The 12,183-nt window shown below is 58.4% G+C and overlaps 1 protein-coding gene across 1 annotated transcript in view; it reads left to right on the top strand.

The window, feature by feature from the left end:
* Window positions 1-923: 923 nt before the first annotated feature.
* Window positions 924-12,183, top strand: part of Klf13 (KLF transcription factor 13) — a 44,517-nt gene continuing 33,257 nt past the window's right edge. Inside the window, exon 1 of the mRNA XM_063249855.1 lies at window positions 924-1,654. Within this exon, the coding sequence (XP_063105925.1) occupies window positions 1,072-1,654 (583 nt within the window). The 5' untranslated portion in view covers window positions 924-1,071. The remainder of the gene's footprint in view (window positions 1,655-12,183) is intronic.

The following is a 12,183-nucleotide window of genomic DNA, read 5'->3' as shown; positions in this document are numbered from 1 at the left end:
AGAGTTCAGCAAGCGTGGAGACGGCGAGCGGCTGGGTCCCTGCTCGGCCATCCGGAGCAGGCAGGGCGAGTGCGGCATGAGCGCGGCCGGCCCCGGGAGAGGCGCGGTCAGCGCGACCGAAGCAGACGCGCCCCTCGCCGGTGGGGCTGGAGGACAAAAGGGCGCCTTCGGGAACGCACAGTTGCCACAGGGCCCAGGCCACCACCGCACAAAACCTCGGCGGGGAAGAGCCCAGCGGGGCTCCGAGGTGGGGGGTGCGGGCGGCGGCCCCTCGCGGTTGCACCCCGACACGCCTCCCCCGACGTCGTGCGTCAGCGCGCCCCGCGGCGGCTCCGGCTTCCGCCCCTCTCCCGCCGGCAGGGGGACACGCCCACTGGCGCGCGCAGGCCCCGCGGCCGGGCTCGCCCTCACGAGTCCCGGATTGGCCCGACAGGGTCCCCACACACCAATGGGGTCCGCCCCTGCTCGCGGCCACGCCCTCTCCCGAGACGCGAGCGCGCGGCCGCTCAGTCCCGCCGGTGCGCGCTCGAGGCTCCCCGCCCCCTCCGCGCGCGCAGCTCTCCGCGGCCGCCGCCTGTAACCTGCGCCGCCAGGATGTGGCTGGGGGCTGACGTCGGGTCCAGATGTGGCCCCGGCCCCGCCCACCCCCGGGGCCGGGCCGCCCACACCGAGCCGCGGCGCGCACGGCGGCTGTCCCGCCTGCCACAATGCGCGGCGGAGCTGCGGCCGCGACTTGACGCGGTCGTCCCTCACGTCGCCACTCGCCATCCTTAGGGCCGGCCGTCCCTGACGCCGCGCGGGAAGCCCACTCGCCCGCGCCCCACATGCGCTCGCGCTCCGGTTCCCGGCCAGGCGGGCGCCTCGCGGACGCGGAGCCGCGCGGGTGACGGCACAGGCGGCTACGCGCCCGGCCCAGCCCAGCCCAGCCCAGCCGAGGAGGGCGCGCCGCGCCCCCGCCCCCCGCCGCCCGCCCGCCCGCCCGCTCGCTCGCTCTCCCGCTCTCCCGAGGCCGTGGGTGCGGATGCGCCGCTGACGACTCGAGCGCCCAGCACCGCCGCCACCGCCCGCAGCATGGCAGCCACCGCCTATGTGGACCACTTCGCCGCCGAGTGCCTCGTGTCTATGTCCAGCCGCGCGGTCGTGCACGGGCCGCGGGAGGGGCCGGAGCCCCGGTCCGAGGGCGCGGCCGCCGCCGCCGCCCCCGCGCTGCCCCGGGCCGAGGAACGGCGAGATGGCAAGGACAGCGCCTCGCTCTTCGTGGTGGCCCGGATCCTAGCGGACCTCAACCAGCAGGCGCCCGCGCCCGCCCCGGCGGCGGAGCGCCGAGAAGGTGCTGCCGCCCGGAAGGCGAGGACCCCCTGCCGCCTGCCGCCCGCGCCCCCGCCCGCCCCCGAGCGCGGCGCACCCGGCGGGGAAGGCGCGGCGGCCGCGCCCCCCAGCCCCGTATGGAGCGAGCCCGAGGCCGGGCTGGAGCCCGAGAGGGACCCGGGACCTGCGGGCAGCGGCGAGCCCAGCCTCAGACAAAGGGGCCGGCGGGGCCGAAGTCGCGCCGACCTGGAGTCCCCGCAGCGGAAGCACAAGTGTCACTATGCGGGCTGCGAGAAAGTTTACGGGAAATCCTCGCACCTCAAGGCGCACCTGAGAACTCACACAGGTCAGTGGGGCGCCGGGCGCCCAGAGCGCAAGGCCAGGGCCTGGCGGGAGTGCCCAGCCACGCCCCCGGCTGCCTGCCGGCACGGGTGGGGACAACGCCCGAGCGGCCGCGAAGGACGCGCGAGCCTCGCCTGCCGCCCCGGCCCCATCCGGGTCTTGGTCCCGGTCCCCGTCCCCGATGGCCTCGCACGACCGTGGGGCGGGTCCGGCTCTCCAGCCGGCGCCCGTCCGGCGACCGCGCCCCCGCGGGGCACGCCCCCTCCCTCCCGGGCGCGCGGGGCGGAGCGGGACGCGGGGGTGGATGTCGTCACCGGGGCCAGGGGGCTGGGACCCGCCCAGGCTCGAGGGTGGCGTGGGCAGGTGCGCGCGGGCTCGGCGGTGGCTGCGGGAAGCCGGGGCGCCGGGAGCCGGGCGTAGGTGTCCCCTCGCGCGTCCTCCAGCTGCCCCTCCCCCGCACACTGGGCGCGCGTCGCGGAGGGGAGGGACCGTCTGGGGAGCGTGGCGGGCGAAGTTCACGCGGGGACAGGGCATCCTCCAGCCACTCGGCACATTCTTCGCTCTCCTCTTCCTGTAATTTTTCCAGCCCTCTAAGGTTTAATTTGTCGTCAGGAGAGCCAGCGGCGGCGCTGGCCGACATGGGGGGCGGTCCCGGGTCCCTGTCCTCGTCCGCGGCTCTTTGTGCCGGCCCCGCCCATCCGGCCGGCGGGGGTAGCCGGGGTAGCGGGGGCGGCGGGGGCTTCTTGTCCGGCCTCGCGGTGCCGGGGAAGCCGTGCGCTGCAGTTTCCCACAGGTCTGCGGCGCTCGTCCGTGCCCACTCTTACCTGCCTCGGGCACGACGTGATCAACGAACGGCACCTGCAAAAGGCTGGGGCCGGAGTCCGCTTCCTGGGCGCCAGGATCGCGCTGGTCCGAAACCCCTGGGCGTCGCTTTCCGACTTGCGCGACGCCACTTGATCGTTCATTCATTAGTGGAAGTTGTTTCGCCCACCTCGTTTAATTTTTGGTTTTAACACTGAAGATGCAAAAGTACAATGGATGGCAGCGCTCCTCCCTTTTGGTTTAAAGAATCGTCGGTTTCGAGCTCACTTGAGCTCCTTGGTGGCTCTCAGCTCCTCCATTTGCGGAGCGGGTTTGCTGCCTAAGTACTTAATACCGTTACCTTGTTTCCTAGGGCTGTGCCTAATCCGCGGTGAAATAGTTACATGCTGATTTAAAAGCAAAGACCCCGCAGGCTCCCAGACCCTAGGACAGAAAGCCCAGAGCTCAGCATGTGTTCAGGCTGGCGCGTCAACCGAACTTTACCCTCTGAGGTTACCTCGTGTCCTGGCCCCTTGCTGTGGCCCCCCAACCCCGTGGCAGGTGATGCAATGGCGGGTGAAGGCAGAGTCGGCTCCGGAGGCAGTGGTCCGCTTCAAGGTTCATGGTTTGGGTCGGAGTGAGAGGTTCCGGTGGGGAATTTCCACTTAGCCTGGGAACGCGGCCGAGACGGTGGGTGTGGCCATGGGTCAGGGGTCCGGCGGGCCTAAGAAATCTGGTGGACCCTGAGAGTGGGGTGGGGCAGCGCTTGGGGCGTGGCTGGGCTTGAGATCCACTTGGTGGTTATGGGGTGACGCTGTGCTGGGTGAGGAACTGGAAAGATTGGGCGAGCCTCCTGGCGCCTCTCTCCTGCGCGGTGGCGCTTCGTCATTTGCTGGGGGGCTGGTGATGAGGGGAGGGGCGCTGTGGGCGGGGCGGGGCAGGCGGGGGGTCTCACTCCCACGAGTTTTTCTGTAGTCTCACCCCTTCTTCTGTGCGCGCCTCTAGGCTAGAGAATTTGGGGCAGGGGGAGTTGGGGCCCACGCTTCTGCAGTGGGCTGGCAGTCTGCGCTCTTCTTGTGCCAGGAGAGCCTAGGCAGGCAGCGCAGGGTGGAATTATTCTTGCCTCCCTGGAGCAGCAGGGTCTGTTCTTGCGGGAAGCTGGCTCCGCCCTTCAGGTGTGCAGAAGGGTGGATGGGGGGGACGAGGAGGGGGAGGTTGGAAGCGGGCACCGGCAGGAATGCAGATTCCAGGCCACCGGTGCTGACCCACTCCAGAGCCCGGGCCTGTAGCCGGAACCGTATTTTCCTTGATACCCCAGGTGAACCTGATGAATTGTGCACCCTGAATAGCTGCCCTTGGAGGGCTCAGCCTGTGGTCCCGGCTCATCCTGTGGTCCTGGACACCTCTGGAGAACCCCATTTCTAGCTCTTGCCCAAGCCTGCCCAGCACAGCGACTGGTATTCCTAGGGGAAGAAGAGAAGCTTGCTGGTCTGGAGAGAAAGGAAAGAGAAGCCAGCTAGGCTGGCCCCAGGAGTGACTGAGAGGCGTGGCCTTTGCTGTGGAGCTCGGCCACCAGCAGAACTCCAGCCTCTCTGTCTCCGCAGGCAGTGGCTGAGGGCTTGCCACCTGTTGCACTTCCCTTCCCTTCTGGACCACAGTGCCATGGTGGCAGGGGTGAATACTAAAACCACTTCAGCTAAGAGGGTAGCCAGCAGTTTAGCTCTGTGACCATGGATGGGTTCCCAGGCCTACCTACAGCTTAGTGATCTCTGCCCTGATCACCTAGACAGTCTGGGGGCAATGGGGTCTTGTGTGTGAAAACCTCTTGTGAAGTACAGAAGGTGGCCTTGTCTTGGACCTACCTGGTGTCCATGGGCCAGGACTCTGTTTTGGTCTGAGCCCCCACTGGAACCCCCCCTGTTGGGCTCTGTCCCTACCAGTCCTGTGGACAGCTTACTGTCATCGTGCAGTTGTTGTTTATGCCATGGAAAATGTGCAGTGTAACAAAGAAACCTTTGCCCCTCCAGCCACTCACTTGTTTAATCTGAACCTCCAGCCCAGACTTAGGCAATTCACTAAGCCCAGCTTTGGGGATATCTTGGAGGCTGAGGGGCATCGATGTGGCAATTCCGGGACTTGCAAAAGGCCAGGCCAGGCTGGGCCTAGGCGTAGGCCCTTTTGAAGACAGGCCAGTCCCCTGAGCCAGCCGTCCTGCATCCAGGGATTCCAGCCTGTTGCTGGGAACACTGGGGCCTGCTGGGCCCCTCGTAGAATGGCCACTCAGTCTTTCTTGGCAGACGCCCTGGGTACATTCCTACCTATTTGTTCTCCTGGAGGACTGTTTTCAGAATGCCTCTGTGCCGTGTTCCCTCAAAGAAAGGAGCCAAGCTGTCCAGCTCCTTGCACGCTGCTCAGGTTGGGTCGTGTCAGTGATTCATCTTGGATCTCCAAGATGGCATGGGTCTGGCGTGCCCCTTCTGCAGGCCCTGGTCACTTGTCCCTTTCATGATGGCATGGTACATAGCCGTCTCTGAGCCGTTTCCTGTGATAGTTGGGAGTTGTTCACCTTCCTTTTACTTTCACCCACTGAGGCAGGGATTTTGTCTGGCTGAGGTTCCTGGGCAGTGTTTCTTCCCCTCCCCCAACATGCACTCTGACCCTGCAGCCTTATTTCCGAGCCTTCTGTTCCTACCCCTTAGAGGTGCTGCCTGCTACAGCTGCCTGGAAAAGGCACACCTAAGAGATCCCCCCAGGCCTGGGGCGATCTCCCTTACCCAGGGCAAAGCTGGGCTCATGGATGGCCAGTGCTTGTCTAGGGATGTGTTCAGGCCCACAGTTCCTCCTCGGTACCCTCAAAGGTCCAAGCTGCCAGTGGGCTTTGCATAACTCCTCAAACAGTGCAGAAGCCACTGGGCAGAATATGCATGTGGCCCTCTTCCTGGCCAGCCATGGCTGCGCTGTGCTCACGGGTCTGTGTAGACCTTCTAATGGATTTGTATGCATTGGTACCTGCGCGTCCAAGCAGATACTTAAGAAGTGCATAGAGAGGGTCCTAGCAACATACTGTATTGCATGTTTTTGTTCTGTGTTTACTTAAAAGAGACAGCTTTATCCTTTCTTCGTGTCTATGGGGTGTTCTAAGATGCGGCTGGTTATATGCCTGGACCATAGCTTATTTAACTTTCACCCATTGCCTTTTTTGGGTTTTGCGTTTCAGGCTGTCCAGCCATGGACTGTGGTGTGTGTGTGTCCTGGGGCAGAGGAGCTAGTGGTGATACTGACAGTGGCTAAGGGTGTGAATGATGTCAGATGTGGAGGTGCTATGTTGACTTGAAAGATACTGTGTCTCAATGAGCTTGGCTACAGTTTTTCCAGAGCCTCGTGCTGAGAAAGAGACTGCTTCACAGCCCTAGCTTTAAAGCTGTGCAGTTTTTTTTTTTTTTTGTTTTGTTTTGTTTTTTTTGAGAGAGAGTCTCAAGGCTGGCTTCAAGCTCACAGCGATCTTCCCACCTCACCCTCTCTAGTGCCAGGACCACAGGCATCTTCTACCACACCTGACTAACTTCTGCTGGTAGTTGTGCATACACCTCAGAGCATTAGAGTCAGAGTTCTGGAGACCTTTTAAACAAGACTGAGGAAATCAGCTGTCCCATACACCCTGCGGCTTGCCCCTCCTGCTGTCCTTAGTCCTAGCTCTCGAGCCTGGGGGGTGCCTGGTAAGCAGTGAGCTGCTGTGGCTGTTAGGTGTGCCTCCTGGCACAGCGGGCACACGGGCAGGGGCTGGTGTGGCACCATCATCCCTCTCTGCTTGTCTGAAGCAGGGCTGGAACTGTCCTTTGAAAGCAAGCCGGTGGCCCAGCTCCCCTGACCAGGGGGCCTGTCTTGGGAACCCAGTGAAAGCAAGGCCCTGATCCTTCAGGGTCAGTGTGTTTTTGGTCAGGGTTTGTGACTGTCCCCCCTGCCCCTAGCTACTCTTTACGTTTGCTTTCTTCCCATTAACTGTTTGGTTTCTTGATGTACCAAGCTAGATGAGGGGTGGACACACTGATAGCCGCTAGAGCTACAAGAGGACACAAACCAGTAAGTTACTCACACCTGTGCACTTGTAGATTCAAGCAGGTGACTGCAAAACCCCAGTGAGCGCAACACCAGCACAAACGTGGGTCCCTTTCTGGAGGGGTCTCAGGCATTTTCCAAGGTCCACATTAGAGACCCTGTAGCTACTGGCGGTCCTAATGGCAACTTTAAGATACCAGTGTACTGGAAGGCGTGTCTAGTTTGTGCTTTAAGAAGGAGGTTAAACTGATTCTTAAAAGCCTCTGGTGGGGTGCTTTCAGCTCTGGCTCATACCTAAGGCTTCCAGACTGCTTGCTAAGGGCCGGGCAGTTGTTCTGATTGCATTAGTTTGTACAAAGCTATTTCATCTTTCTACCGATTGTAGGAGTTGGGCACTGCTACAATTACTAATTTTTATTTAAGGAAATGGGCTCATATGGGCTAAGTACGTGCCCGAGGTCACTCAGCAAGTGAGGTGGGGTCAGCTCTGTACTGGGCCACCGTGCTCCTGAGTTTGGGCAAACTTACTCTCTGCTGCTCTTTTCTGAACCGCCATCCTGGGAACACAGGTGCGCAGGGCCCGAGATAACGTGTCCAGCTCCCTCAGCAGGCTTTATTATTTCTGAAGTGCCGAGGGGCAGTACAGTGGACATGCTCATGCTGACCCCTAGATACCTAAGTTCGTACTGTGCCATATTTTCTCCTCCCCTTCACCTCTTCCTTTAAGCATCATGTATCGCATGCCCTGTACTCCTTCTGTTTGACGATTTCCCACACGGACCATATGGGATTGGGGATCCAGTTACTCACACTTTGCTTTTGCTTTTCCAATCTCTTTAGTTCCTTTGCTCTAGCATAGACCTTCTTTTAAGCATGTGCTACCATGAGGCTCTCACGATGGAGGCCAGTTGTTCTGTAGAACATCAGTAGTCTGGACTTAGTGGATTATTTCCTTACATTCAGGTGCAGCTTAACCCACTTTTATCAGCAGTGCGACACGGGATGCTGGCTGGGGGTGCAGAGGTGGTGAGCTTGTGCTTTGCTGGGGCCCATGGTCAAGGTGGTACCTGAAGGCCCCCCATGTGCAATGCCATTTTCCTCCTGATAGTAAGTAGCCCTTGGACTGATGCTCTGGGGTTTCTGGAGGCCTGGGGCATGGTCTCCCCTGTGCACAGCCAGGCCTCTGTTTACTATAGATTGTCACCCACTGCTGGGCACTGATGTGGTGCCTGCGTCATCGTCTGTCTTCCTTGACTGGACACGTATTGAGGTTTGGGAGTCTCAGAGTCAGAAGACAGCGTGGGGAGATTCAAGCAGTCCCTCTCTACATAAGAGGCTCCAGCTTTGCACTGAGTGCAGATGTTTCTAGGTGGTGTTTATAGCCAGCTAGGAAGGTAGCTTACGTGGGTTTCTGGTCGGCCTCCCACACCCAGCCTCGCCTGTCTCCTGGGCCTGGGCTTGGGCCTTGGGTGGGTTTGGCTGTTGCCGACTCCCTGGAAGTCCTGATGAGCCTCTCATGCTTTCCGAAAAAAACCGAACCTCAGCCTGGGTCCACACACCTGAGCCTGTTTGTCTTTGCTTTCACAGCTGCAAATGGGATTATTTTCTTGAGAAATCAGCTTCCTATCAAAGTGGGAGTAAACTGTCTGACTGGGTGTTTCAGAAGCGGTTACTGTGCTATGTAACCGGGCTTGGTGTGCGTAGACACAGCTGCCAACACTGTCCTTGGGGTTGGGAGGAGATGCCAGCGTTGGAAGGCTTTGCTCTGTGCTCTGGACCAGTACAGTGGAAACTTCAACTTTTGCCCTGGATGGCAGGGATTGGACGCCAGGCACCTGCCGGAAGACACAGGGACTCCTTACCCAAGCAGAAACTACCTTTTGACCACATGCATGCTGTGTGTACATGCACACATATGTGAGATGTGTACACTTACGTATGTGCACACACCTCTGTGTGTGTGTGTGTGTGTGTGTGTAAATGTGGTGTTGTAGTTCAGTTTAGATCTCAGTTCCGACTGCACGGCCGTCAACTGTGAACGAGCTGCTTGTGAGTCGAGCTCTTGTGCAGTCAGTGGAGCTCCCTGAGCTGGAAACAGGGCTGTGGTAAAGAGCTCAGCACCGCCTTGCCCCCACCCGACCCCCCACCCCCTTCTCCTCACTTCTTTTAGTGCCCTGGTTCTTGTGCCTTCTCCCCAGTTCCTGTCCCCTCCTGGTGCAAGGCCAGGCAGTGTGTGTGTGTGTGTGTGTGGCAGAGCATGGCACCAAGGGCCAGACACAGCTTTGACACTGTCCCACTTAAAACATTAAGTTGGACAAACCAAACCAAGGGTATAGTCCTATGGATTTTTCCTTAGGGGGAAGGTAGTGTTTATTGTTTATTCTCCTTTTTTAAAGTTCATCACCCCAAAACACTTACTAACCAGGAACTTGGCTACCCGCTGTGGCCATTGGCCAGTGTGTCCCAAGGTGACCTGCTTGGAAAAGTGCTGAGGCTCGATGCCTCAGATTAAATGTCCCCGTGCTGCTGCCATAGGGGTGTGGCCTTCTCTGCATGAGCAGGTGACCCTCAGTCCCTGGGCACAGGGCACATGCTTATCTCCTTGGAGTCAGCAGCCAGGGTGCATCATGGAAGAACACTGTAAGACACGCAGACCCAAAGTAAAAGTCCCTTGCTGAGCTAGGGGTGTAGCTCCGTGGTGTAGAGTGCTTGTGTAGCATGCACAGGGGCCTGGTTTACACAAAAAGCCACTCACCAAAGAACAGGTGGCTCACTGCTGGCCCTGGGTCCTGTCTGGGGACTTCTGAAAGCGGGGCTTTGCTGTGTGCCTGTCTCCTGTGAACATGAGCCACCTGGATAATAGCTTGGCAGTGGAGATGGGGTGATACGGGCTCCCCGACCCCTACTTACTTCTCTTTCTCAGACTCGTCCAGCCTTCTGCCTACACTGAAGAGGCTTGTGAATGCAGTGCTGACCCTGAGGTTTTTGGCTTTGAGATTGTGGGGGCCTGTGTTTCCATGTCCGGGGCTCCTGCCTGGCTCCTGACATCCCAGTGCATATCAGCCACAGTTCAGCAAAGTCAGAATCCCTGCTGGGGTAGTTCTAAGCCGTGGATGTCGGGGGACGTCCACTCTCTCAGTATTCTCCAGGTATGTGAGGGCTTGAGAAGACCTGAAGGTCATTCTTGTTGGTCCACACCCAAGGATGTGTAGGACCTGGGATGGAGTCAGCAGTGACCTTCTCCTGTGAATTCCTTCTCTGAGCTTTTTCTTTTGTCCTTAGCTCTCTTTTGCATATAAAAACTCATTCAAAAGGAAAAGAATACTAGGAATTTACTTTGGGGCTAGAGGTAAAAGTTAGAGTTAACGGTAGGGCTTGGATGAGACTGGAGAATGAGGGTTGTTGGCCTGGAGTCAGCAGGAGGGGTGAGCTGCTACCTGGGGCCTTCAGCTGGGGAGCTGCTCAGGGCTTTGCCCAGCGCCCGTCCAGGCTACAGGTGGGTGTCTTCCCAAATGCAAACCCCTGACATTTTCTTTGAACAAGGGATGATAAATGTGAGCTAATTACATAGTTGCCAGCCCTGGGAATCTTGTGTGATGCATAGAGGAGGTGGCAGCGGTCCTTTGGCTGGCTGTCCCTTGGCTTGTCTATGCAGCTTGTCCCTCTGATTTCCTGATCCTTTGCCCTCATCCCCCTCGTGGCTGTGTCTGGTTGGGCCACTGGTTATTGGTGATGTGATGTCCTCGCTTACATTGTACGCAAGACGGATGGGGATGCAGGTCCCTTCTGCCCATGGTTTTAATCTCCCCCTGAGAAAGATGTCCCCCTTGCTGGGTTTATCCATCTCTGGCTTATCTCCTAGCATGAGTGACACAATGGGGAAGAGGGACACACAGGAGCATCCTCAGGGGCCCTGGCCCCACAGCCCTGCATTCTGAGACCAGTCCCCACAGCTGCACTGTGTTCTGCATAGCATCTCTCGTCTGCCTGCACGGCAAGTCTTTTTTTCTGAAGTTGTGTCACAGCACCGAGGCATCCTGTAGGCAACCTGCGGGGCTTGCAGAAGGCCACCTTTGGTCAAGGCTGAAATGTAGCCTTAGTGTTTATGCAGGGTCGCCTTTGTGGTGGGGCCTGGCCGATGGTGGGGGCGAAGCCCGTGAGTGCTGCCTGTCACTGGCGCAGTGCTACTGTCATGCTGAGCGGAGAGCTGGTGTCTAGATTTGCCACCGCTAGGTGCTGGGGTCCGGTGGAAAATCGGCTGGGCTGAACCCTGGGTTCTGTTTTGAAGCTGTCCTGATGGCAGATGGGCCTTTTGGTTTGGAGAAATTGTCCCATTCTCATAGTCATTCACCTTAGCCTTTGAGAACTTTCAAACTTTATTTTGTTTCCTTTGATCTTTCCGCTTGCCCTGAATCAGGAGCCAAGGGTATGAATCTCTTGCAAGGTCGACATTATACGTGGTCTCAGAAGATGGATATTTATGTGTGCACTGTGCTAAGTGCAACCACGTACCTGCATGTGTGTGTGTGTGTGTGTGTGTGTGTGTAGGTGCTGTGTAGGCCCCTCTCTTTCTGTGTGCACACATGGTCACTGAGTGCCTGCATTCAGGACGTTACTCCTTTGAACAGAAGCCAGTTGGGAGCTGTCTGGGCAGGTGGTGCGGGTTGCTCTTGACACTCTGGGCCTCAGTCAATTTTCAGGCTGCATGGCCCATGCCCTGCAGGAGTGATGTGTGTCCAGCCTTGGCCGCATGGCAGGACCAGCCTTTGGGATGGAGAGGAGCCCTGGAACTAAGCCAAAGGCTGCTTGGTCCCCATCTTTCCCTTTCCTTCCACATCCCAGGCCCAGGAGCAGGGGCCTGGCGTGGCCTGATTAGTGGGCGGGGCCTAACCTTTTCTCTGCTTGGCTGAGGGTTCACTTGGGCCCACCTTCTTCCATCTGTTCCTCCTGGTACATTTAACCTGACTTCAGGGGTTTCTAGCTGGAGAGAAGCCAGTGGGGAATGGGCTGAAGGTGGCCAGAGGAGAATGATGGCCCTTCACCTCTATGCCACGGAGGCTCAACCCGGGAGACCCCACAGGGGAGGCTGTGGCTTCCTCCTTCTGCCCTCTGGGGACACCCTGGCACCTATCCCGGGGGCGTTGGGTGCCTGTTTGGCTGTTCCTGGTTCTAGTTGGTCCTCCCACACAGCGGAATGGGAGGTAAACACTGGGTTGCCTTGACAACCGTGTTGAGCCAAGCCTCCAAGTGCTTGTGGCTAGAGAAGTTCTCATTGTCTCAAGTTTCTGGGATGGGTTTCTATTTTGATTTTTTTTTTTTTTTTTTTTTTTTTTGTAATTAGCTAGTATGACTAAGATACCAAAATGTCTGACCTGGTTCCTATAATTTCTTAATAAACATTTATATTCCCTTTATAGGAGGAACATCTGAGTGATTCATTGACTTTTTCTTTAGATGGTGGAGAGGCAGGGTGGGGGCATCACAGAGAGGGCCCCCCCTGCGCTGACAGCTGGCATAGCCACGGGCCGGGGAGCCCTGGCTGGGGTCCAGGGACTGGGAGTGCTTACATAAACACCACACCAGCATTTTATTGGCTTTGAAGCTGATTATATTCCATGGAAAATTTTGGGGAGCTGCTTCTCCGCTCTTGGGAGTGTTTAGATGCCCAAAAGTAGA

The sequence above is a fragment of the Cavia porcellus genome, unplaced genomic scaffold (assembly GCF_034190915.1).
Source record: "Cavia porcellus strain 051 isolate PalLab524CR breed Dunkin Hartley unplaced genomic scaffold, mCavPor4.1 scaffold_6, whole genome shotgun sequence".
NCBI classification, from domain to species: Eukaryota; Metazoa; Chordata; class Mammalia; order Rodentia; family Caviidae; genus Cavia; species Cavia porcellus.
The sequence above is the reverse complement of the archived record's forward strand: the minus strand, read 5'-3'. Positions and strand labels throughout refer to the sequence as shown.